At 40.2% G+C, this 23,460-nt stretch overlaps 1 protein-coding gene across 2 annotated transcripts in view; it reads right to left on the bottom strand.

Moving 5' to 3' along the window:
* The window catches only part of RADX (RPA1 related single stranded DNA binding protein, X-linked), a 252,126-nt gene that overhangs the window by 102,388 nt on the left and 126,278 nt on the right, over positions 1 to 23,460 (bottom strand). For both annotated transcript variants that reach the window (XM_069212392.1, XM_069212393.1), the window contains exons 4-9: positions 20,635 to 20,743; positions 16,108 to 16,217; positions 15,901 to 16,023; positions 10,703 to 10,804; positions 6,223 to 6,390; positions 4,576 to 4,736 (exon numbers count right to left, since the gene is read on the bottom strand). In XM_069212392.1, coding sequence (XP_069068493.1) covers positions 4,576 to 4,736; positions 6,223 to 6,390; positions 10,703 to 10,804; positions 15,901 to 16,023; positions 16,108 to 16,217; positions 20,635 to 20,743 — 773 coding nt within the window. The remainder of the gene's footprint in view (positions 1 to 4,575; positions 4,737 to 6,222; positions 6,391 to 10,702; positions 10,805 to 15,900; positions 16,024 to 16,107; positions 16,218 to 20,634; positions 20,744 to 23,460) is intronic.

Genomic DNA, 23,460 nt, shown 5'->3' with positions numbered 1-23,460 from the left:
TCATTATCTAGCCAACTAATTCTTCAAGGTGTAAGAATACTCATGTGGGAGACATTGCCTGTATCATTCTTTAACAGACTGTGGTACCAACAAAGGCAATAAGATGGTAAGCACTGCAACTGACGTGGTGACAATGTGCATTTGCCAGGACAATGTTGAAATAAAAGTAAACTGAACAGAAAGGAATAGGCTTAGAAGTAATTTTTCAGGGCACTCATGAAATAACCCAATACTTCGTGGTCTACAGTGAGAGCCCGACCTCCCACAGGGTTGAGTAATCTGTGCCACACTCCTAGATTTTTTTTCTTACAAGACATAGTAATTCAGCGTATTTCACAGTAGACTTATTTATGGTGCACAACTCAAGGGGCAGACACCTAACAGGCCCACTCAGTAGATGGAAATTTTGGGTTATACAAACTTTATGAGTCAAAACCTCAGAAGTCTTAATTATGTTAAGTGATAATAACACTGTCAAAACCTATTTACATCACCATCACGCATTAGCACTAATATTATCAATACCTCATTTTCCCTAGAAGAGGTACCTAAAAACTGAAAAATGTGATCTCTAACTATTCTCTTGAAAAACAGATGCCTGATCAGACAACACCTCTAGTAACAGCCCTATATCCAGTCTACCTTGTGCACCACATCTGTTTTCAAACATGTTTCAAGACATCTTGAAAACAGCATTTTCTTGAATGATTTCCAATCTGGCTTTCGTGTCATTGTGGAAGAGAATCCACTCTTTCTTAACATCGCAGGAGCTACTCACCACCAGACACAAGCATATAGGCTGCACTGTAATGACGGTGAACCTGTAGCCAGCATTCAACACCATAGATCACAAAACTGTATTTGATTGACTGACTGACGTTGCCGGATTAAGCAGCTCTGCATCGTCCTGGATCATATTCTTCTCCAAAAGCTATACATAAAATCAAAGTTGCCATATTTGCCTCAGATTTGAAAACCATCCGCCTGTGGAGTACCCCAGGAGTCTACCCAGCCACAGATCTTTTAAAAATCTACATGGTTCTCCTATCCCATATCCTTGATGGTCATGGTTTTCATGACCAAATATATGTTGATAGCGCTAAGATCCATCTCAACCTGACAGACAATGCTTTTTTACAAGTATCAAGTGTCCATCACCAGGGTCAGATGCAAAAAAACTGCCTTTGCCTCAATGGCCAAAAAAACTGAGACCATCCCTTCATGGGATCAGTGAACCCTTTGTTTCTTTCTTTTACCCGGCCAAACCCTACGCATTGCTAACAGTGGCTACCAAAGTCCATAATCTTGTTGTTTTGTCAGGTACTGAACTCTTCCTCAACCACAAAATGAATGCTGGTATCAAGAATGTGTTTCATCACTTATGTCTTCTTCATGAAATACCCCCTCTTCTGATTCTTTCACAAAGAACTGCCTTAATTCTAGCTGTAGATTTAGCCCATTTGTGTTACATAAATAGCCTGTACATTGTCACTGAAAGAGTTTACCCCCGACTAAACTACAAAGTGTCCAAAATTAAGCTGTTCGACTCAGAGATCAGGTTGACACATACTTATAATATATCTCTGCACTCCATTGACTTACTGTCCAGCAGAATTCTTAGATCAGCAAAACTAAGCTGAGTCCACAAATCTATCCATGGTCATGTCACAGGATGTTTTAAGAGCTTTTCATCCCTCGCAGCCTCGCAAGTGCTTCTGACTGACCTCAACAAATCTACATGTGTCTCTAACATATAAGTTCAAATGACCTACTAATTAAACATTCACTTTCAAGGCTAAACTCAATGGCACTCCTTATTCCTTTACTTAATACTCTAGAGAACTTCTTAAGATTCAGAAAACAATTTGAAAACTCATATTTTCTGCACAACCTACAGCCAATCAATTCTGCAATACAATGCAAACACTTCATCTACTTCTTCGGTTTGATGCCTAAGACTGCTCATTTGCTATTGGACTGTGACTAAGGTTTACCCATCACAGCACTGTAGAAAGAAAGTACCTATAATAATGACCACATCTTTGAATGTATTTTCAAATAGCAGACTCTTTACGCACTCAAAAATCTTTGGACGGATATGCCTGGACCTTCTTACATGGCTTCTTCTCCTACAACCCTTGGCAAGGTGCTCTGAAGTGGCATTATGTAGCGTAAAGCTCTTTACAAAAATCCTTAAATAAATAAATGAAAGTCATGAAATGCCTCCACATCTGTCATAGAGGCTTCTACATAGAAAGTTGTGCTCCCTGTACCAAGGAAGTGCTCCTAAAGGTCAGCACTAAGGGGACACAAAACCAGTTAGGAGTTGCCAAATAAAAATATTTCATCCTATCACTCCGTGTCAACTGGTAAGTGCTTTACTATAACATACACAATAGTAAAAGATGTTGCACTGCCGTCATATGCCCCCATTTGCCACAATCGTACACCAGATGCCAGGAGTGGCCATTGCATGCCAGTGAAAGCTACTATATGTGAGGAATGTCTGCCACATACCGAGGTACCCATCTTCTACAAGCTTCATCTTGGCATTGTAGTCCTATTTATCCTAAAGTCATTCCAGGAGAGCAGTGCCATGAAGGCTCGCCTAAATGAACCATTCACATACTGAATGTGGAAACGTAAACGAACCAACACCTACCTAAACATCCCCTCTCACAATCAGCCCCTAATGCGGCTTCATGCTCTGTGTCCTACTACTCCTGCTATCACCATGTTGCCTGGTGGCCCCTCAGCAACAACTGCGCCTGAGCGTACCTGATGCATCAGTGTGGCAATTGAAGGGAACAAACGTACAGAAAACTGATATTTCCTGGGAAATCAGAGGCCAATGGAAAAGAGGATTTCCTAGGGAAATCATTTTACACAAACTGTTGTAAATTCAAATATAACAAGCGTGTTTATTCAGTACTGTAAGCATCAGTAGAAATATCATAAAGATAGACATATAATATGCATACTGTTTAATGAGTGTGTCTCAAAATACTTACTCAACTTGAAGAAATCATGGCGGAAGGTTAAATACAATTTATTTTTATTGACCATGTGACGGGAACAGGCAGGGAACTACAGAGGGCGAGGACTCAACAGAAATGGTAATGACTGCAAGCAACGGTAAATGCAAGAGACCCTCAGCACAGGTCCTCCATCTTCTCCTCTCATAGGCTTTACCTCCACTATGTTTAGCCCACGGGGGTTGCAGGTGACCGAGCTGCTTCAGTTTTTTAAAGTGTTTGGAAAGGACTATTTTTCACCTCAAGCACGGGCTCTTGCATGTGCCTTATGTGTCCAAACTCTGAGCGTGTTTAACTAAATGGACTGCCTGAACAAAGAAAGGGGTACGTTGTGCTCCCAAGCGGAAGCTTGGGCCATCTTTTCAACTATAGGAAATCACACAGGGTAATATGAGCACCTGAAAACTACTAAATCTGAATTTTAGTGTAGGTCATTTATTGTCAAAATGGGTATACATTACTTTAGGAACTGCTCGTCACTGGTGCATTTTAGGCTTCGAAACTGTCAATGCGATGTCGGTTTTTACCTCTATAATGATTTGTTGATATCAAGAATTTTGTAGCAGTCATGTATTTTTCCAGAGTCCTGAGATAACTTCCTTCCTGTACCCCGGGCACCAGACCCCTTGTAATTAGAATCTATCGACCAGAAATGGACCAGCCAGTCTCTCAATTTACATTCGAGACCCTTGGGTGACCCAACAGCTGAAGATGTTGTTGAACTATCTAGCTTTCATAGTCTAGGAACATGACACAGAATCAACCTCAGTAACTGGCTCTCACAAGATTCAACTACCAGCCAGACCATTATCAACTTCTGCAAGCTACTTAGGAGCCTGTGAAGATCTTCTTGATATGACCCAGTTGAGGCCAACCTGTCGATATACAGAAGGGACAAAGAGGACATGCTCATGGAAGACACTCAAAAAGGACCAGTAACATTTTTACATGTAGTGGCCTCAGAACACTTGCTGATATTTTGTATTGGATTTCTCTATTCCCAAGTTGGCAAAGTACATACATTATTTTTTATGGTTCTAAAACTCATTGAGTCATATCTAAACATGAATGGTCAACTTTCTAGAAGTGTGAACACTTGTACAGCAGTGGCAGGTCAAGTGATAAAAGGGGGTAGATTCATATGCCTCTCAATGTAGACACAGAGATTTCTGGCAGAGGAATATGGATCTATTTTATCGAGAAGAAATGAGATCAGATTGCAGGCATTACAGGCAGAAGTAGGAGATGCACATGTAAGACTTAAGTTTAATAATAGATTTACATCAGACACAACCAGGATGTAGTGAGTGTATAAGATCTGCTTTGACAAAGCTGTGATATTTTGCTCTTTGTAGCAGGTACAATGTAGAGATTAATGTTGAACAGAAAAAAAAACAAATATTACAAAGAGATTCTAAGCTTGTATTAAAAACACAAATATGTTCTCCAATAGCATTGCGTTTGAACAGGCAACACATGATTGCTGAAAAGCAGTTATAATTTGCATTAATGATCACAGCATTCCGTATGAGCTCAATACCTCAACTGGTTCTGTTCCCGGGACTTCTTTCGCTGTATGGTCATCGCTGATACACTGTATAGCAGCAATTATTCCCTGTACAGTAATGCGTCTGTGTTCCCTGTACTGCAGCTCTTCAATTTCCCTTTTCAGTTCGCCAAAAGTTGAAAAACTGATTTCATCTGTAAAAAAAAAAATAATTCATAAAACGCAGAGAAAAAAAATCACTGTGAAATGTACAGTATTGTTTGTGTGAAAAAGACAGAGTATCTGCAGATACACCTATTGAACCAGTTATTTACAAATAGCACTAATGTGCATCCTCAATTCCTGTGATTTATCTAGGCCACCTCCTACGAGGTCCTGACACTCAACGCATTTTGCGTACTTGAAGTCAACTTATGTGTGCAAATAAAATATAATATTCAGGGGAGCCTAGGCAAGGTTTCAGACCCTTCCTTTTGCAAACAGATTTGCATATATGCAAATCCCACCAGCGTAGTGCAGTTTCCAAATTCGCAAATCTAGGCTTGGAATATGGGATTATGAGTGCATCAGAGAGGCCCAACTGTAAAGATAGTGAACATCCAAAAACCTATAACTTTGTGGGTATTCGTCAATATTTTTAGGTAGTTTCCAAATCTGAGACTGTACACAAATGTACTCACTAGCACGAGTACAGTGTTTTACCACAGCAGAAATAAGGTAGGAGCACAAATCTATATTCTTAAGGTCAATATCATTCTTAAAATTGTGAGTTCCTATCTGAGATTACGGGGTATATACATTTAGGGTGCCATTTTGAGTTGCCTGTGATGCAGGAAGGCAAGGGGGAAGATACCAGGCCCTGAATGAATTGATCTTGACAGTGTATCCATCCCTGAATAAGGGCATTATTAATAAGAAGCATCAGAATAGGAAACACCAGCGACACCCAGAAACACAGGGACTTTACTGTATGCAGATTCTCAGTTCTCTGGTCTTTTCCTCCAATGGTTTCCACCTGCTCTGAACAAAACTGCAGCCAAGAATGCCAGGTGAATATTCCTGCTTATCTTCCTCTTTCCAAACTCCTCCCAAGTCTGGACCAGTTGTTCCCAGCGAAGGCTCAATGAGAATCTCCACCTCCACGCCACCCCTCTGCGCTAGCTACTACACTGTTCTGGACCCACTCTTGAGGTGGGACATCTAGCACAAAAAGAAAAGGTTTTTTTGTAGGATAGCGATATGAAAATATGACCGGGAAACCTTCAAGTTCATTTCCCGCCTTGCCTAAATCCCTTCTCGTGATTAGCTTGACGTAGTAACTTGTTGGCTTTCTCCTTACCTTCTTACTCGAAAGGCTTCTTTGAAGAAAAACAAGTTATATAAGTCCAGCACGTGTATCGACAGCAACACATGCCATGAACAGTTAGGTTATTTATCAACATATGTTTTAGTACGACATGACTTGACAGAAAAAAAATGACAGCATAATGACAATATATACATTAAAAATAATTGAAAAACATACACAACATGAGGTTAGTTTAGCATTAAAAAAAGAGAATACCGAGAGATTCAAGATTTTAATCTTGGAGCATGAACTGAGTAACTGTCAATGTTGTATTCCATGAAGTAGACATTTAGGGTAAATAAAATAACACAGAATTAGTGTTAAAAACACACCTTTGCTGTCTTTATTATATAGTGAAAAAGTATCAGGAGCCAGTGGAAAGTGGTAATAGCCTCCTATGGCGCTTTTCTCCAACAACTCTGCTTCGGTCTGTGTTTTAGTCCACCGGATAAAGCGCTTAACCTTCTCGTTGGTAATGTAAGGTTGCCCTTTGTGAAACCCTGATAAAGAGAGTACCAAGTTACAAAAAAGAGAATTTCAGCAGATTTGGTGACATGAGTGTGGGAATTGAACGCAATTCATATTATACTGTGCAAAAGAAGCACAAAGAAGTCAAGCACTGGGGAAAGGTGTGTGACTGAAATCATATCCTTACTATTACTAGATTACAAATCATGGAGTTTTTGTCGCGATCGGGGAAAAAAAGCAGATAGTTACAAAGGGTTACAAATGTGAAAATCAAACCGAGGAAGCAACATTCACATTTTGCTTATAGCTAGCAGGGTCTTTGCTGCAGTGAGAAACTAACAGTGAAGCCAGGGAGAAACATACAAGGACAAAACTATTTCGTACTTTACAGCACAATTGTCATATGATTGATGGTGTGCAGAATTTCTGGAAAGTTATACAAAATTATGCAAACCAGAACCTTGGCAAAAAAATTAACAAAATGAAAAGAGCAGTATCTCATGATCTATTCATGTTCCATGTGCTCCTGCAATAGATTTTTTTCCTCGAAAAAACAGAAAATTATGCTGTGTGATGTAATGGCATAATTCCGGGATCTCTCATAATAGGTGCAAACTAAAATGCTAGAAATTATGCTAGATTACGTTGGCATAAGCATTTCGCACAGGCATTCTTGGGATGAAAAAATAAGCACTTGTGCTCTTATTCAGGAGTTTACCTACTCGTTAAATTTCTGCTATTAAGACATCAATTTCTGGCCTCCCTGCGAAAGCTGGAATCATTTTCTGCATTAATTCAAAGAGCACTGTGGTAGCATGCCTTGACTCAGGACTGGGCTTATTCCCGAGTTAGTCAAGGCAAGTACTGACAATGCCTCAAGATTATTTTCCCTCTAAGAGTGTCTCATTACTTTTACTCTTCAAATGGGATCTCTATACCGCATTCAAGTGGTTTAACTTAGAACAATGTTTGTGTGCCCTGCAGTAAGAAAATCTGAAGTAATTGGTCCTTACAGTTTCCACTTTTAATTGTCAAAATTAGAGTGCGGGTTCTAAGAAAATCTCCCTAAGTGATCAAATATTAATAAATAGCAGGGTGAAACAATCTTGTTGTCACAGTTGTGTCATTTTACGATCTGTTTTTTAGCACAGTCTGTTTTATCAACTTTTGATGATTACATTATAGTTTCTGTAATTCTTTTACCTTGTTGCTAAAATCATATTTCATAATGGTAAAGGCCCTGAGAAATGGATTTCAATTCAGTATGCCAGAGTTAACTTTCTATGTGTTTGATGAGCAGATGACGGGAATTTTCCAGGAACACAATTTGGGATTTACCTTGTATCTATTGGCCTATACCCTGATCACCTAAATATTGAGATTGAAGGCAAACCAACCAGATCAGAATAGTAGGACACAAGCAAAAGAAGTTTGCTATATAAAGCAATATATTAGTCTAGAAATGGGCAGTCAGTAACATTTGGAAGAAAGAAGGCGGGCAACTTATGGACCGACTAAACAGACTATTTGTTTAACTGCTGGTGATTAGGGTTTTGAAGGAGTGTATGACTCAGTTCAGGAAAAAATAGGACAGTTTCACATTCACTGTTCAGGGGGTCAACATAGTTTCCAGCTAGTACTCCATCTTTAGATATGGTAGACTTGGCTCCCTTGTCTTGGTTCCCCCTGTCTTTTTGCCTAAGCCCTCCTTGTACCTTTGACTGTGTGCTGGATTTCGTTTTTGCTGATTTTGGTACTCTGGGCACTTTAACACTGGTGATCAGTGCTTAAGTGCAAGTGCTCCCTGTGTAAATTGTGATTATAATTGGTTAACCATGATTGGCATTTATGATTCACAAGTAAGTCCCTAGTATAGTGCTCCCTGTGTGCCCAGGGCCTGTAAATCAAATGCTACTAGTGGGTCTGCAGCATTGTTTGTGCCACCCACACGAATATCCATGTAAACATGCCTCAAGCCTGCCACTGCAGTGTCTGTGTGTGCAGTTCTAAACTGCCATGTCGACCTGGCAAGTGCACTCACTTTGCCAGGCCCAAACCTTCCCTTTTAATACATGTAAGGCACCTGTAAGGCAGGTCCAATGTAGACCCAGGGGCAAGGTGCATTGCATTTAAAGGTAGGTCATGTACAAGTGTGTTTTACATGTCCTGATAGCGAAATACTGCTAAATTCCGTTCTCACTATTGCAAGGCCTATATCTCCCATAGGTTAACATAGGGATTGCCTTGAAATATCTCTTAAGGGAAATTTCCCGTTAGGAGCAGACTGTTGGGAACAACTCAGTCACGACAACGTGATAGAAACACACTAGCTCTAACTGGTGCTAAGTGCTTTATTGGGATTTAATGTTTTAAAATTCATATCTTTGCTTGTGTATGTTGGATTGTTGTTGCTTTGGTCTTGTTTTACTTAGATAAATGTTAGCTATTCTTCTAAACTGGTGTGGCGTCTATTTGTAGTGTTTTCACTGTGATACTGTGTGTGGGTTTGAATACTTAACACTTTGCCTGAGATAAGCCTAACTGCTCGTGCCAAGCAACCAAGGGGGTGAGCAGGATTTATGTTATAAGTGTAACTCCCTTACCCTGACAAAAGTGAGGGTCCCTACTTGGGCAGGCTGTAAACTGACTGCCAACTAGACACCCCATTTCTAACAGAGATGAGAGAGATTTAGCACCAGCAAGATACACAATAGAGAATACGTTTGTTGTCAGACAAAATGGGATCATTTGAAATTTGCATTCATGGAAATACATGGTTCTGTCTTTGAAACTATTTATATGGAGAGGGACTAAGACAATGAAATGCACCTGAATCAGTGGGATAAGCAAAGTCTAAACATTTTTTTAAATTTATTTGGAAGCCTTGTAGAACTAGAGTATTTTTCTTTGTTATAAGAACAACACTTTTTCTGCTGGATATTGCAACCTACATACTTTTTAGATCATGCCTTATGAACAACTTTAATTGTCTACTGGAGAAGCCCTACTTTCTATAGTATAATATACAGAGTAGGCTTTGGGGTCAGTCCCATGCTCATGACCATTTTTACTGTATGTAGATGACCCAGCTCTTTTATCAAGAGTGGAAAATACTCCACACAATATTCTTTCAACTACTGAAAGTTAACAGAAAATAAAAAGGCTAAGTCCTAATTAAAGAAAACTGTACACCGTCTCTATCGCCATCCTTGCATCCTAACATGCTTTTTATACTCAATGAAATTATGACTGACTTGATAAAATATTTGGATTTGGATTTTTTAAGAGTGGAGGTTGGTTGCAACTGTTTTTTAGAAGGCCAGTTTGTCAAAAACATGCAGGGATCACTATCCTCATAGACAAGCACACTAAAATTGTGTGTTAGCAGATTATGCTTCTTTATTTCCAGAGGAAGTATACCTCCCCACAACCTCATGCAATAAAGAGATGGTCCATTCATGTTTCCACCTAACATGCCCCAAATGCATCTTTTAATTGGGTTTTATTTACATGTTCATCTAGAGTGCCAATACCCATGAAAATGGTTGTTAATACCTAGAAAGTTACAGGTTTTGCTACGTCCCATCTATTTGTCTCCCCTTAAATCTTAAAATATGAAAAATCTGCCATGCTTGCACATTTTTCATGGTACTAAGTTTCACCATTTAAAACAAGTTTCTGCACTCACAAGTGAAACTTAGTACCACTGAATCAGGATTGTGGAATTTATGACTGCAAACATTTTAGGAATCACCTCCATTTAAATTATATCTACATTACTAAATCCTCTGTATTGATGATCTTCAGAAAAGTAATGCACTTTCAAATCTAAGCCTCTAAAATGCTAATGCTATTTACCATGAGATCCAGTAGGTCATAGGATTGAGAATCTCCCAAGATCTGGTAGTGGAGGATTGGCTTCAGATCTGCTGTAAAATTGTACAAACTCATTCTTCACATTTTAGATTCAAGTTCACAAAACAGCATCCTTTTCTTAATAGTAGTGAACTAGCCATCCTGTTAAAGAGATGGCAAACTAAGCTTTTTGTTCAAAGAATCACTTGTGGGTTAAATTACAGCTCAACAAAAATATTCAAGGTATCTGTATTACGAACATCCTAGTCATTGTTCGTGAGAATCCATTATTAAGGAATCTTAAAATTATAAGTATGGTAAAAGACGTAAGATTTTTCTGCATGGGGTAGAGGAGGCTTGGGCTATGAACGTGTACAAGTAAACAAAACATTACAACCATTGTTCATCTACTTTAGCACACAATAGCAAGTATAAATAATTGTGTTTTATAACCTACCAGTGATAAATATTTAATGTTTCATAACCTACCAGTGATAAATATTTGACTTTCATTAGCTGTTGTGAGGTATGCTGTAGTAGTCGAAGCCGAATCTTGTACCAATTTCATCTGCGTGCAAACCAAATAGGACACTGCAAAGAGCAAAAATCAATGCCAACACAATAAAATTGATTTTCATTGACTGAACAATGTTTGCATATTTTCACATCAAAATGTCTAGGAGAGGTTGCTTGAATGTATCAACTTTGCAATAAATAAACAACGGGAAGATGCTGATCCTTCTCAGGATGAGAAGCATCTCGCTCTCTTTTCACTCATACGTATGGCTCCTCAGTAAGGATAAGGAAAAAAGACTCACGGTAGGTAACATTCATGACTGTTGAGAAGCATGGCAACGTTTATTGGCCCTGAGGTGAAAATGAGGAGAGAGTTTACATTTGCCCTGGTCTTAGTAGATGTTCAAACTAAATGGTTAGTAGTCAAAGTTAATTGAGAGATGACCACAAAGGCCACTGTATCTATTTTGGAGGAAGTGTTCAGGGACAGGGGTTCTCCTCATACCCTATTCACAGATGAGTTGGTGTGGACGCATCATACTACTGTGAATAAGTGTGACTTTGTTTTCGCTCTCTAAGGCGATGAGAGGACGTAAACCAGTGATCAATTTGGTGCCAATATGATAAAAGGATTGAAATATAACAGATGATCCACAGGTCAATTAGTAAAAGATGATGCGCAACATTGAGGCTGTAGACTGGGTCAAGGTTAAGGATGGATGTTTGAGAAGAGGGCTATATAAGTTACAATGGCCATTTAAAGTGAAAGAAGTGCAAGACTGGTATGTAGTGTTGGAAAATAGTAACAAATTGAATAGACAAAGGGTAGTTCTCAAAAGGGAGGTGAATGCAAAGGGAGCAGTGAAGAAGATGGCTGCAGTTGGTATATGTTGATGGGCGATTAATGATTTTCAAGGAGTGGTGGAGGTGGGAGAGTGTCTTCTTCTGGTGATCAAGGGGAAGGAGTAAGAAGGAGCTATTACAGTGGGGAAGGTGGAGTGAGTGTGGGTGGGATGAGGAGAGAACAAAGACCACCTGTCTATCTGTAAGACAATGTTTAGGGATAAGCACCCCAGTGTTACTACCTTTATTCCTGTATATACATTTAACAATGGGTTGTTGTTTCACAAATTTGTTTCTTGGTTGGAATAGTCAAGGGAGAGGGATGTGTTATGTCCTTAAGTCTTGATGTGGAATGCTTTGTGTGAAGTGTTCTCCTGTTATTCCTGAAGCATGGGGTCCCATGTGAGTCAGTTACAGCTTAGTATGGCTCAGGGAACATTACGATCAGGCAGGCTGTAATAAATTAATCATTCAAAAGTTGCAACTGATTCGCATCAAACCCCATAATTCAGGAATAAACAGGAGAATTCTATATCAAAATTCAAAGACATAACACTTTCTGGGTTGTTCCCTTCCCATTCCATTCCTAGCCTAGAACCAGTCATTCCAACAATTTACAAGGGTATCCAGTGTGACAATGGCACTGCAAGATGTTTGCAAATTCCTACAAACGTGCATGGTGGGCCCTCCCCTTTTCTGCCACAACACTAAAAGTATAATGCAGGAAGTTGTACATGCTACTGGAAAATTTCCCATTATGATCCTAAGATTCCACTGATTCACACTCCGTGTATCAGAATGCACAATTTAGATTAGTGGTTAATATTTTCTGGTCACCTACAATAAAGGTAAGCCTCAGTCTTCAGAAGGCCTTTCCAAGTACGCATATGTTCAGGCTGAGATAAGTAGAATAACAAAGGTAGCTTCCCATCTTAAAAATGAGAATGGTTCTGGTAAGCAAGCTGAAAAATGAACTCCATAACCTCAGCACAATACTGAGAATGTGCCTGAGGGCAAACTGCAGTCCAGAAAATCAGGGGAATTTGTGAAAAGATACATTTATCAAGTCTCTTTCTGTAAGTTATACATACCAATAAACTAAAGCAGTAAGACAGCCCCCTTCTGCAATACAAATAATATAATGCCTTTAATCTTTAATACACCTTGTACAAAAAATGTATTACTCTTGGCCCCTTCCCTGTCCTCTATATTAGGGGCACTATATGACTGCAAAGGAGAGTGAACCCCTTAATCTTAAGAGAAAGTCAAGTATTCATTATTAGTGACTGGCCAACTTGAAGGGGGCTGCAAGCAGCCTAAACCACTGGGACCCTTTGTTGACACTATCATTACTTTTGATGAAGGTCCATCTGTGGAAGTGTAGCAAATCTTTGGTCCTTTACCATGAATGGACCAGTGGCCAAGCTACACAATTCAGCCAGGAATAGGAGATCTTTTGACCCACTGTTCATTCTGAAAAGTAACAAGCTATAAACAACAACAGAGGAGAAGACTAGTGGATGTCATGTGGGGTGATATTGATCCAATAAATCATCTAAGCCATAAGAATTGTTTTGGTTTCCAAGGGTTGAGATTTAAAGAGTCCAGCAATCTGGTTGAGGATGGGAAGTATGTAATAAAAAAGTGGCTTCTGAATACTCGAAGATGCTAGATTTGTATCCCTTGCCTATCTGTCTTTAGGATAAATGTCTTCCATAAATTCCAATGTAAACATCTATTTTACAGGTTAAAGGAGTCCATCAGTCTTGGTGAGAATAGGAAGTATGGAATCAAATGGTGGCTTCGGAGTATTCAGAGATGCCACATTTGTATTTCTTGCCTATCTGTGTTTAGGACAAACGTACTTATTAAATTCCATCAGTATACATCCCAACCTTTAATGTACACTTCACCCTGCCCATGGGGCTACCAAGGGCCTAACGTAGGGGTGCCTTACATGTATAAAAAGAGAAGGTTTAGGCCTGGCAAGTGGGTGTCAGGTCGAATAGTCAGTTTAAAACTGCACACAGACACTGTAGTGACAGGTCTGAGCCATGTTTACAGGGCTACTAATGTGAGTGGCACAACCAGCGCTGCAGGCCCACTAGTAGCATTTGATTTACAGGCCCTGAGCACCTCTGATGAACTTTACTAGCGACTTACTAGTAAATCAAGTATGCCAATCATTGAAAAGCCAACTGCACATACACTTTTCACAGGAGCACTTGCACCTTAGCACTGGTCAGCAGTGGTAACGTGCCCAGAGTACCAAAAACAGCAAAAGCTGATTCCAGCACACAGTCAAAACATGAGAATCAGAGGCAAAAAAGAGAGGGGAGACCATGCCAAGGATACCAGGTCTAACAGTATTCCTTGCTTATCTGTGTTTAGGACCAACATCCTCCCTAAATTCCATGGTAAAAATCTATTATACAACCTGGGGCAGTAATGTATGTAATTGTTACTGCTATCAAACAAGATAAACTGTCATATGTGCGCTTTAATGGGAGAGCACCCAGGACTTATAAAGCAGAGGCTGCAAAACGATCTGACCTGATATCATTTTTAACTTCTCAGCCTTACTCTGGGGCTCATTCATGAAGGTAAGCTGCAAAAATCAGAAATACACTACAGTTAGTTTCATCCTAAATTTGGGACAGATTTTCAGGTTTTTGGGAATCCGCAAAGAATCTCAGGAGCACTTCTAGAAATCTATGATGTGCACGTTTCAAAAGGTTTCGGATTTGCCTGAATTAAGTATGCAGAAATCTGCATTTACATATACAACCTCTCCATGAAAACAATTTCTCATGTTGTGAAAGCATTTCCGCTACATACACATCAAGTATGGGGAAGTTAACTGTAAAGTATCTTACTCATACCTTAGCACAAACACTTTTATATTTGTTTCCAGGGTGTAATAAGGGTGACAAAAACATGCAAAATATTTTTGAAAAATGTACAAAAATTAGGGCCTGATTTAGATATTGGCAGAGGAGTTAATCTGTCACAACGGTGACAGATATCCCGTCTGCCGAAATCTGAATCCCAGAGGAAATACTGGGATTTAGATTTCGTCGGATGGGATTTCCGTCACCGTTGTGACAGAGTAACCCCTTCTCCAATATCTAAATCAGGCCCTTAATTCTCAAAAAGTAGATGACAACTTTACAAAACAGAGTTATTTTCTAAGCAATGGCAAAATAACCACCCTCTTAAATGTTAAGCTTAAACTATATTTATGATAGAATCATAGCAAAAAAGGTACACTTGTCCTGCCTCTGCCCTTACTATGGTGAAAACCCCACCACAAAATTAGTCCCACACTGTAAGTGCATGTTGTGCTTCAAAAATACCACTAATCCAGACACTGAATCAGGATTGGGAGATGTGAAATGCAATGAAACAAAGAGACCTTGAAGTAGAACAAGATGCTTTAAATTTGATGTATTCTGGCAACAAATCCTTTTGGTATCAGTGTTTGATAGTCCTATGGGTTGCACCATGGTCAGCAGCAGTGCTTAATTTGGACCATCGTTAGCGATAGGGCCCACAGTGCATCATTTTTCAGGCTTGAAATTTATTTTTCCATCATCAGATTGTGAATCTGAACAAGGGGGATAAAATGCCTGAAAAAGGGGAACGAAGAGGGAACATAAAAACATTAACAAAGAGAGAAAGCAGGTATGAAAAAGAACCCGCAAGGGTGAGATAAAGGGACCAGGAGCATCAGGTGGTGGGGAAAGAAGCATTGGGAACAATCACGAATAGTCAGCCTTGTGTTCGGTAACTATGATATTCCATAGCGATGTTGGTGGAATTCTTAGAAAACCTTGGCCCCTCGCACAAATGCTTTTCCAAATTAAGCACTGGTCAGGAATCTAATAAAACAACAAGCATTAACATTAAACGTGCTTACCAGGGAACTGTACAATTGTGCCTACTTGGAAGTGAATATTTTAGAAAAACAGGAAGTTGACTAATCTAAGATTTTTTTTACTTTTTTGTCTGCAAAAAGAGTTAAAAGCTCAACAAACATGGAGCTTCATAGGCAGAGGCAAACCACTATCTTCTGTTTGATACTGTTGCAAACTCACTATGTCTTCATTTAGGTAGACTTGTCTTCTGCATGAGCAAACAAAGTTGTCAGGCCCCACTACATTATTGCTTTGGCCAAATGTTGGAGGGGGAATCACATCTCAGGGAACATCATAATGCTACACGTTGAGGTTCCCCAAAGATATTTAAGGAAGCGATACGTCAACAATGAAAATCAAGTCACAGTGTAATCACTTCTTTATAGCATCAAAACTATTAGTGATACATACTTGGGTGAATGTTTTCAAATATGTCAGGTTGAGATGACGCAAACAGCTCAAGCACAAAGGGTTGTTCTGAGGTCCCGTCAACAGCCTGAACCCAACGGTACAACCAAAAACCTTCACAGTCATCTGTGAGAAAGAATTTTTAAAATCATTTCAAATTACTTTTCCCACTAATAATCTTGACAAAGACAAAGTTTGACAAAAACATACCTGGAAACCCCGGTCTACTTCTCTTTCTTTTTCTTTGTGATCTCCCAACAAAGGTTACAAGACCTATCACATCACAAGAGTGATTATGTGGTAGAGAATCTAATTCTGATCTGAAACAAACAAAAAGTAAAACCAAGCACAACATTTACTATTAAGTCATTCTACAAGCATTGGCTAGAAAGAATTCCCCCTGCGCCCCCAAAAAGCCTAAGTCATATTCTGGCTGTACTATACAAACATTTTTAAGTTTTCCTTTTAATAGGTTATACAGTAGCGGCATGAGTAACACATGAACAGGACACTTCTACATGCATCAGTAATTTCAACAATTCTCTATTTACCTCATCCAGCACCAACTGCACCTTTCAATTACTTTTGTATATCTTGTCAAACATATCTGCCAGAGAACAAACAAACTAGCATTTGCAAAGCCAATCGTTCTAGTCTGCATTATGCGTCATGACTAAAGTTTTAAAAAAGCCTGCTGCTGTGAAAAAAAAAAACAAAGAACAATAATACAATTTAGGTAATTCACTGATGAGACAAAGAAGGTAATGTGACAATTCAGAGAACTTTTCAGATCTGAAACAGGCCGACTTGTAAAGCAATTCAAGCATTTCACTGGAGGTGGAAATATACACTGAACAGCTAACAGCATAAGGTGAGTGATAAATACTACTCTGGGTGGAGCCCGAGGCCTCTCTATGTACGTTTTGGAGACTAGGCAACAATATGGTCAGCTGATAATTCCCTGTCAAACGATATCTTCAAATGTACCTAAACTAGTTCAGGGATGTAAGACTGGTTGGTAACCTGCAGATGACATAAGATATGGGAATCGATAACTAAAGTTAAGTAAGGTATTCAGACTATTTACCATAAGACACAGACAGCTTGTTACTCCATAATGTAACTGACTGTGGTGAGGGGTATGGTTGAAAAGCAAATAAATGATACTGCTCTCCTGTGCTAAACCCAACGTGGACTTACACAAATTATTGAGCTCCAAGTTTGGAGAAGCCCCACGCTACCTCACTGAGAAGCCAGTAACTGCTTGCCCTTGCTACCTTGAGAGTCAGTGCAGAAAGGGTTATACTTTGTCCAGATTGCAGAGCCTAAGTAGGTTGGGCCCTGGGACATCAGAGGCAAACCACCTCAATTCCTTCGACCCAGTTGCTCCTGCCTGCCTGCTTCTTCCCCCGCTCCAACGAACATGGTCTGAGAGGAAGTAAATGGAATAATTATGTTCTTTATTGTGTAACCAAAGTAAGGTTGCACGTTTTAGTAACTCTCACACCCATACTTGGATTTTTCAGTTTGCACTAGAAAGAACTTACAGTCCCAGGGAAATAAGGTGAGCATCATACCTATGCGTGTATGTGTATTAATAAAGGAAACCTATAAAGTAGATGTGTTGTACACTAAAAGAAGTATATGTAATACTTAAGTGAATACCAGTGGGTCGTGATAGAAGGATCTGCCTTGCCATTTAACGTGTAAAAAACATTAGTTGCGATTGGAAATAAACCAAGAAAAAGAAATTGTCTTATTTTTTGGGGGGCTAGAGTTGGTAGCTTCCTTTGGAGCTTAGACTAACAGACAAAGAATTGAGAAACAGCAAAAAACACTAAATTTCAAAGTTAACATACTGCACTCTGTGTTCACAACAACTGACTGGAACAGAGTTAAGTTAAAGGAGGGATTGAACAGACCGTGTTTCTGCTTGCAGGGATGGTCTATTTTAATTGCTAGCCTTGGCTGATGGACCACCTAAGATATGCCTCTTCACTTGAGTCACTTCAAGGGCTGTTAGAAGATCAGGTGTGCAGGCGCAGAGTGAAGATCCTGGGTTAGTCCAATATGGGTGCTGCCTTCCGCTATCACCCTGGCCCTTTTTCTCTGTCTTATGCATGCTGGAGAGTACCTTGCCCTTAATCCGTGCATCTACCTGGAGTCCGTGGAAGGCTGTAGGGAGTTGCTTTGAAGTGGAATTATCATATAGTATTTCCACCTTTGAACTGTCATTATTTACAAGTTAAAAAAAACACTGTAAGAAAGGTGTGATTTTCACATAATCGGGAAATCACAGCAAAGGAACAAAAATGGTTGTTTTAAGTGTTTGGTAATTCCCTGAAAGACATTTTAAGAATATGTATTATAATCATACTAATCTCTGTTAACTACCCTTGCCTTTAACTGACAACTGGTGGGTGCCAGAGTTTCACAGGACAATAAGTGTAGTATTCCCATCAACAATATTCATTAACACAGGTAAAATTAAACATCCAAGGGGCAAAAACAAACGGGTATGGCCATAAATCCACATGGACACCGGTACAACACTGCACTAAGTCCAGGAAGACCACAGTACAGGCTGGCAGTATAGCGTTGGTGCAATGTGTATATGCAAGCAGCTATAACTGGGGTGGGGTTGGGGCACCAAAACTCAAACGAGTTGATCTAACTATACTGTAAGTAAGCTCCGCTGCTTATGAGAAGACTGCAATACGGCTTACAATTCATGCACAAGTGTATGTGGCATGCCTGGTCATAAAAGCCATCCAACTCTCTGCCTGCAAAAGCACCTCACACATTGTGTTGCAGTTTCTGAATGAATCGTAGGTGTTGGCAAGTCAGATTATGGTGCCAGTCTGAACACCTGCGAGCCACAGAGAGGAACTGGTGCAGACATGGCAGGTAGCACTAGCGGGCAACAGAAACTGGGACATAGGCAGCATGAAAAAATGGTCTCCACCCTGACATTAGTGTACTTTTTATTCCTTAATGGTGGCGGATGGCGGTAAGGTGGCGCTGCTGCCAGCAGCAGCGCCACGCCAGTAGACCGCCAAAGACCGTATCATGACATATGATACGGCCTGGTGGTGTTCTTCTGGCGCGCCCTGTCCCATCTCTGCCGGAGGACCCCTGCAATCAGGTAAGTCGGGTGCTCCGACAGGGTGGGGGTGGGTGGTGTTGTGTGTGTCTGTGGTGGCATGTCTGTGCGTGCATGTATGCTGGTGTGAGATGCATGTTGTCCGTGTGTGCATGTATGGATGTGTGAGTGCATGAATGTTGTGTTGTATGCATGCATGTATGTATGTCAGTGTGTGTGGATGTATGTGTGAATGGATGTATGCATGTGTGGATAAATGTGGGTGTAAGTGTGTAAATGCGTGTGTTTGATGGTGCGCGAAGGTGCATGTATGTCGTGGGGGTGTCTGGAGTGGGAAGGGGGGGTGGGAGAAACCACGGGAGGGGGGCAGGGAAGACACCTGTCAGTGACAGGGAAGGAAGTGCCTACCACCATGGTTTTCGTGGCGGTAAGATTGCCACGAAAACCATGGCGGTAGGCAGGGTCATAATCCTGAGGGCGGGCTAGTGACGGCTGCCTGGCTGGAGACTGCAGTCTCCAGCCCGGCGGTCGTTGCCGCCATGGCACATTGGCGGTATGGCTTGAGCCAAACCGCCAATGTCATATTATCGGAAAAATACCACCAGCCTGTTGGCAGCACTTTTCTCCATTTTACCGCCATCCGCCAGGGTTGTAATGAGGGTCATAATGTTCTGACGTTTCCTGATACCCAGAATGTGAGAGCTCTAGGAAGTTCCCATAGCTTCTAGGGCAGTGGTTCCCAACCTTTTGACTACTGTGGACCCCCACTGTGTCATTACTGGAGCCCGGGGACCCCCACTGAATCTTTAATGATATCCGGGGACCGCCCGACTGAGTCATGACTGAAAGCTGGGGACCTAATCTGTTAATATTATTGAACTTTCTTAGCAGTCGCGGACCCCGTGAGTATACCTTGCGGACCCTCAGGGGTCCCCAGACCACAGGTTGGGAACCACTGTTCTAGGGGCTTCCGGGCGCCTGTGGCCTTTAACCATCTGGTTGCAACAGTAGAACTTTAGCCACTACTAAAAAATAAAAATAGCTACAAATCTCTCCCAGAGGAAAAAAATATAGTACTGTAGAGGAGATATCCAGTTCTACTTTTGGATTGCGACAGAAAGAAGACAAGCGGTTGGAAGGGGCGTGGCATTCCATAAAGAAATACCTCCCAATAGTACAAGATGTTCTGATGAACAAAGGACACAGTCGCCTGTTGAACAAGAACAGAAAGAATACTGTGAACAACCATGAACTATGGACAAAACGCTACTCGGTATTAAATGAGAGCAAAAGAGCAAACATCACATTCTAAACTGCAAATGCAGTATCAATGGATTGAAAAGAGAGACCTGCTTTGTTTCAAAGGGTTCTCTTCGACATATGTTATATTACCACTTAAGTAATTACATATATATATTACATCCTAGCCTTGATGAAAAAGTAGTTTGCAAAGAGGATAAGATGAATTTCTAAATGTGAATGACGCAATAAAGACAAACATACATTTACCATTCATTTGCCTAATGAAACACTTCTTATGTATAAGTTCCAGTTGGGTGATAAAACGCACATTTCTAAATTCTTTACTCATAGTAACGTGTTTAGTTACAACTAGGAATCAACACGTTTTTCACCTTGTTATAAAGTTATATTTTACGTCGGGTAATTTCCACTCTGCTTTAACTTGTTTGTCTGGTACGATATTAATGACTGCTGAAGGTTTCAGTGAGTTCAGACCCAATTCTGAAAAATATAAAAAGAGCAGACCATGAACATTTAGTTTATTTTGGCTGGCACAAATAAATAAAGACTACTTTGAACTAACAGTGATGAAAACACTTACAATCCTCAATTGGGACTTTTCTGATTAGAATGTTTATTTCTGTTGAAAAGCTACGGATTTCACATTTACAAATAATGTCACTGTATCATTGTAATATGAAAACAAGTTACACATAAGTATATATATATAAATATATGTGTGTATATATATATATATATATATATATATATATATATATATATATATATATATATATATATTAGGGACTAAACACTGTACATTTAAGTACATAAACCACAAAAATTTACTTTACAGTCTATTGCCCAGTATGACAGATATTTACCCATGGATAGTCAAACGCATGCATGACATATTAATTGCCATCTGAGTTTTAAAGAAACACGCAGAAAACAATGCAAGAAGACTAGACTAAAAGAATTAAGAATATGGGGTAAGATAGGAGATTGTGAGAGTGTGAATTTTGTAATATGTTTATTAATGATTTTCATATTAAAATGTGTAATGAACTAACGTGTAAAATGAGAAATCTTCTGAAATATTTGTTTTTCTGTTCTTGGCTAAGCAAAATTATATTTAAATGCTGTGGTTATTTTTCTTTGTCTTGATAATAGGTGTTTTCAAAGCTTGTGTAGATGTATCCACAGCTACCCCTAGAGGGTTGCAGTGTTATGACTTTCAAGGTCATGTATTAACTGAGCATTGCATATGTTGAAATGTCCTATTGTTTGGATAGGTTACTAATATCTGGTCTTTCCTCAAGGATGGAAGTAGACAGATACAGTAAAAGATTCTTCCTGAGAACAAGCTATTCGAGAGGCGATGAGACAATGGAGTTACAGACGAGATGGAAGAAGTATAGATACATCGGGAGAAAATGTTATAGTTAGCGTAAATATGTTAAGTTTAGGTCATCAATTTAGTTGTTGATTGGCTGAAATGAAACCACCCCATAGACTGACCAATCAGGAGACGATTAGATTTTAGAATAACAACCTGTGTAGAATGATTAGAGGCAGGAGTTAGGAGTTGTCATTCGTCATCCAATGCTATTCCCCTAGAGCAGACGAGGTTCGAGACTAGCTGTCGTTAGGCCAAATCTTCTGATGAGATAGCTGATGGTATCCTCAAGCTGAATGCAATTATTTCATTATCAATAGTAGTAAAGTGCATCTTGAGCAGTCTGCAGAATTTGTTGTGAGGTTGATTTCGAAGGGTCTCTCAATTAGGTGAGCAAGACCAAGTAACACCCTCACATATAATACATTACTGAGCAATGCACAAAAGGAGCTAAAGCATTTTACCCCTTCTCTGCCAAGCCTTTTCCCCCTCAGGTGCCAGGCCTTTTTTTGGCTATTTGGGGCAGTGCGCGCTTAGGCCCTCATAACTTTCTGTCCACATAAGCTACCCATGCCAAATTTGCGTTCTTTTTTCCCAACATCCTAGGGATTCTAGAAGTACCCAGACTTTTTGGTTCCCCTGAAGGAGACCAGGAAATTAGCCAAAATACAGTGAAAATTGTTTTTTTTTCTTTTTTTATATGGGAAAAAGGGGCTTGTTGTTTTTTTCCCTGAAATTGGCATCAACAAAGGGTTTGCAGTGCTAAAATCACCAGCTTCCCAGCTTTCAGGAACAGGCAGACTAAAATCAGAAAACACAATTTTTCAACACAATTCTGGCATTTTACTGGGACATACCCCATTTTTATGTTTTTGTGTGCTTTTAGCCTCCTTCCAGTCAGTGACAGAAATGGGTGTGAAACCAATGCTGGATCCCAGAAACCTAAACATTTCTGAAAAGTAGACACAATTCTGAATTCAGCAATGGGTAATTTGTGTAGATCCTACAAGGGTTTCCTACAGAAAATAACAACTGAAATAAAATAATTTACTCTGTAACTTTTCCCTGCAATGTCAATGCCAAAGATAAAAAAAGAAAAATAAACAAAAGAAAAATTATCCCTGGTGTCTAGTGGTTTTCTGCCCCCCCCGGGGGAAGAGCAGCCTAATAATATTAGGCCGATCTGCACCCGGGGGTTAGAAATGGCCTAAAAATAATTTGCCCCCCTAGGGAGAGGCCCTTGCCCAAGGGGCTGCTCCCCTTATGCGCAAGTATGAATAAAATAAATAATCCCTGGTGTCTAGTGGTTTCTGCCCCTCCCCCCCCCGGGGGCAGATCGGCCCCCAGGGGAGGCAGAAATGGCCTAAAAATATTTTGGCTCCCCAAACATAAAAAAAATAAAAATAAACAAAAAACAAATTATCCCTGGTGTCTAGTGGTTTTCTGTCCCCAGGGGGCAGATCGGCCTAATAATATTAGGCTGATCTGCCCCCTGGGGGGGGCAGAAATGGCCTAGAATTAATTTGCCCCCCTGGGGAGCGGCCCTTGCCCAAGGGGCCGCTCCCCTTATTGAAACACACAATAAAAAATTCCCTGGTGTCTAGCAGGCATTTCTGCTGCCCGATCGCATTGCGATTGGGCAGCAGAAATGCTCAGAGAGACATGAAAGGAGAGAAAAGGCCTTCCCTCTCCTTTCATGCCTCTCTGCCCCATCCACGTGATCGGAGGAGAAATGCTTTTGCATTTCTCCTTCGATCGGGGGGGAAGGCCTCTGATGAGGTCACCAGACGCCACAGGGGGGTCCGGGTGGAAGGGGAAG

Source organism: Pleurodeles waltl, chromosome 2_1 (genome assembly GCF_031143425.1).
Source record: "Pleurodeles waltl isolate 20211129_DDA chromosome 2_1, aPleWal1.hap1.20221129, whole genome shotgun sequence".
NCBI classification, from domain to species: domain Eukaryota; kingdom Metazoa; phylum Chordata; class Amphibia; order Caudata; family Salamandridae; genus Pleurodeles; species Pleurodeles waltl.
This window is presented reverse-complemented; position numbering and strand designations above follow the sequence as displayed.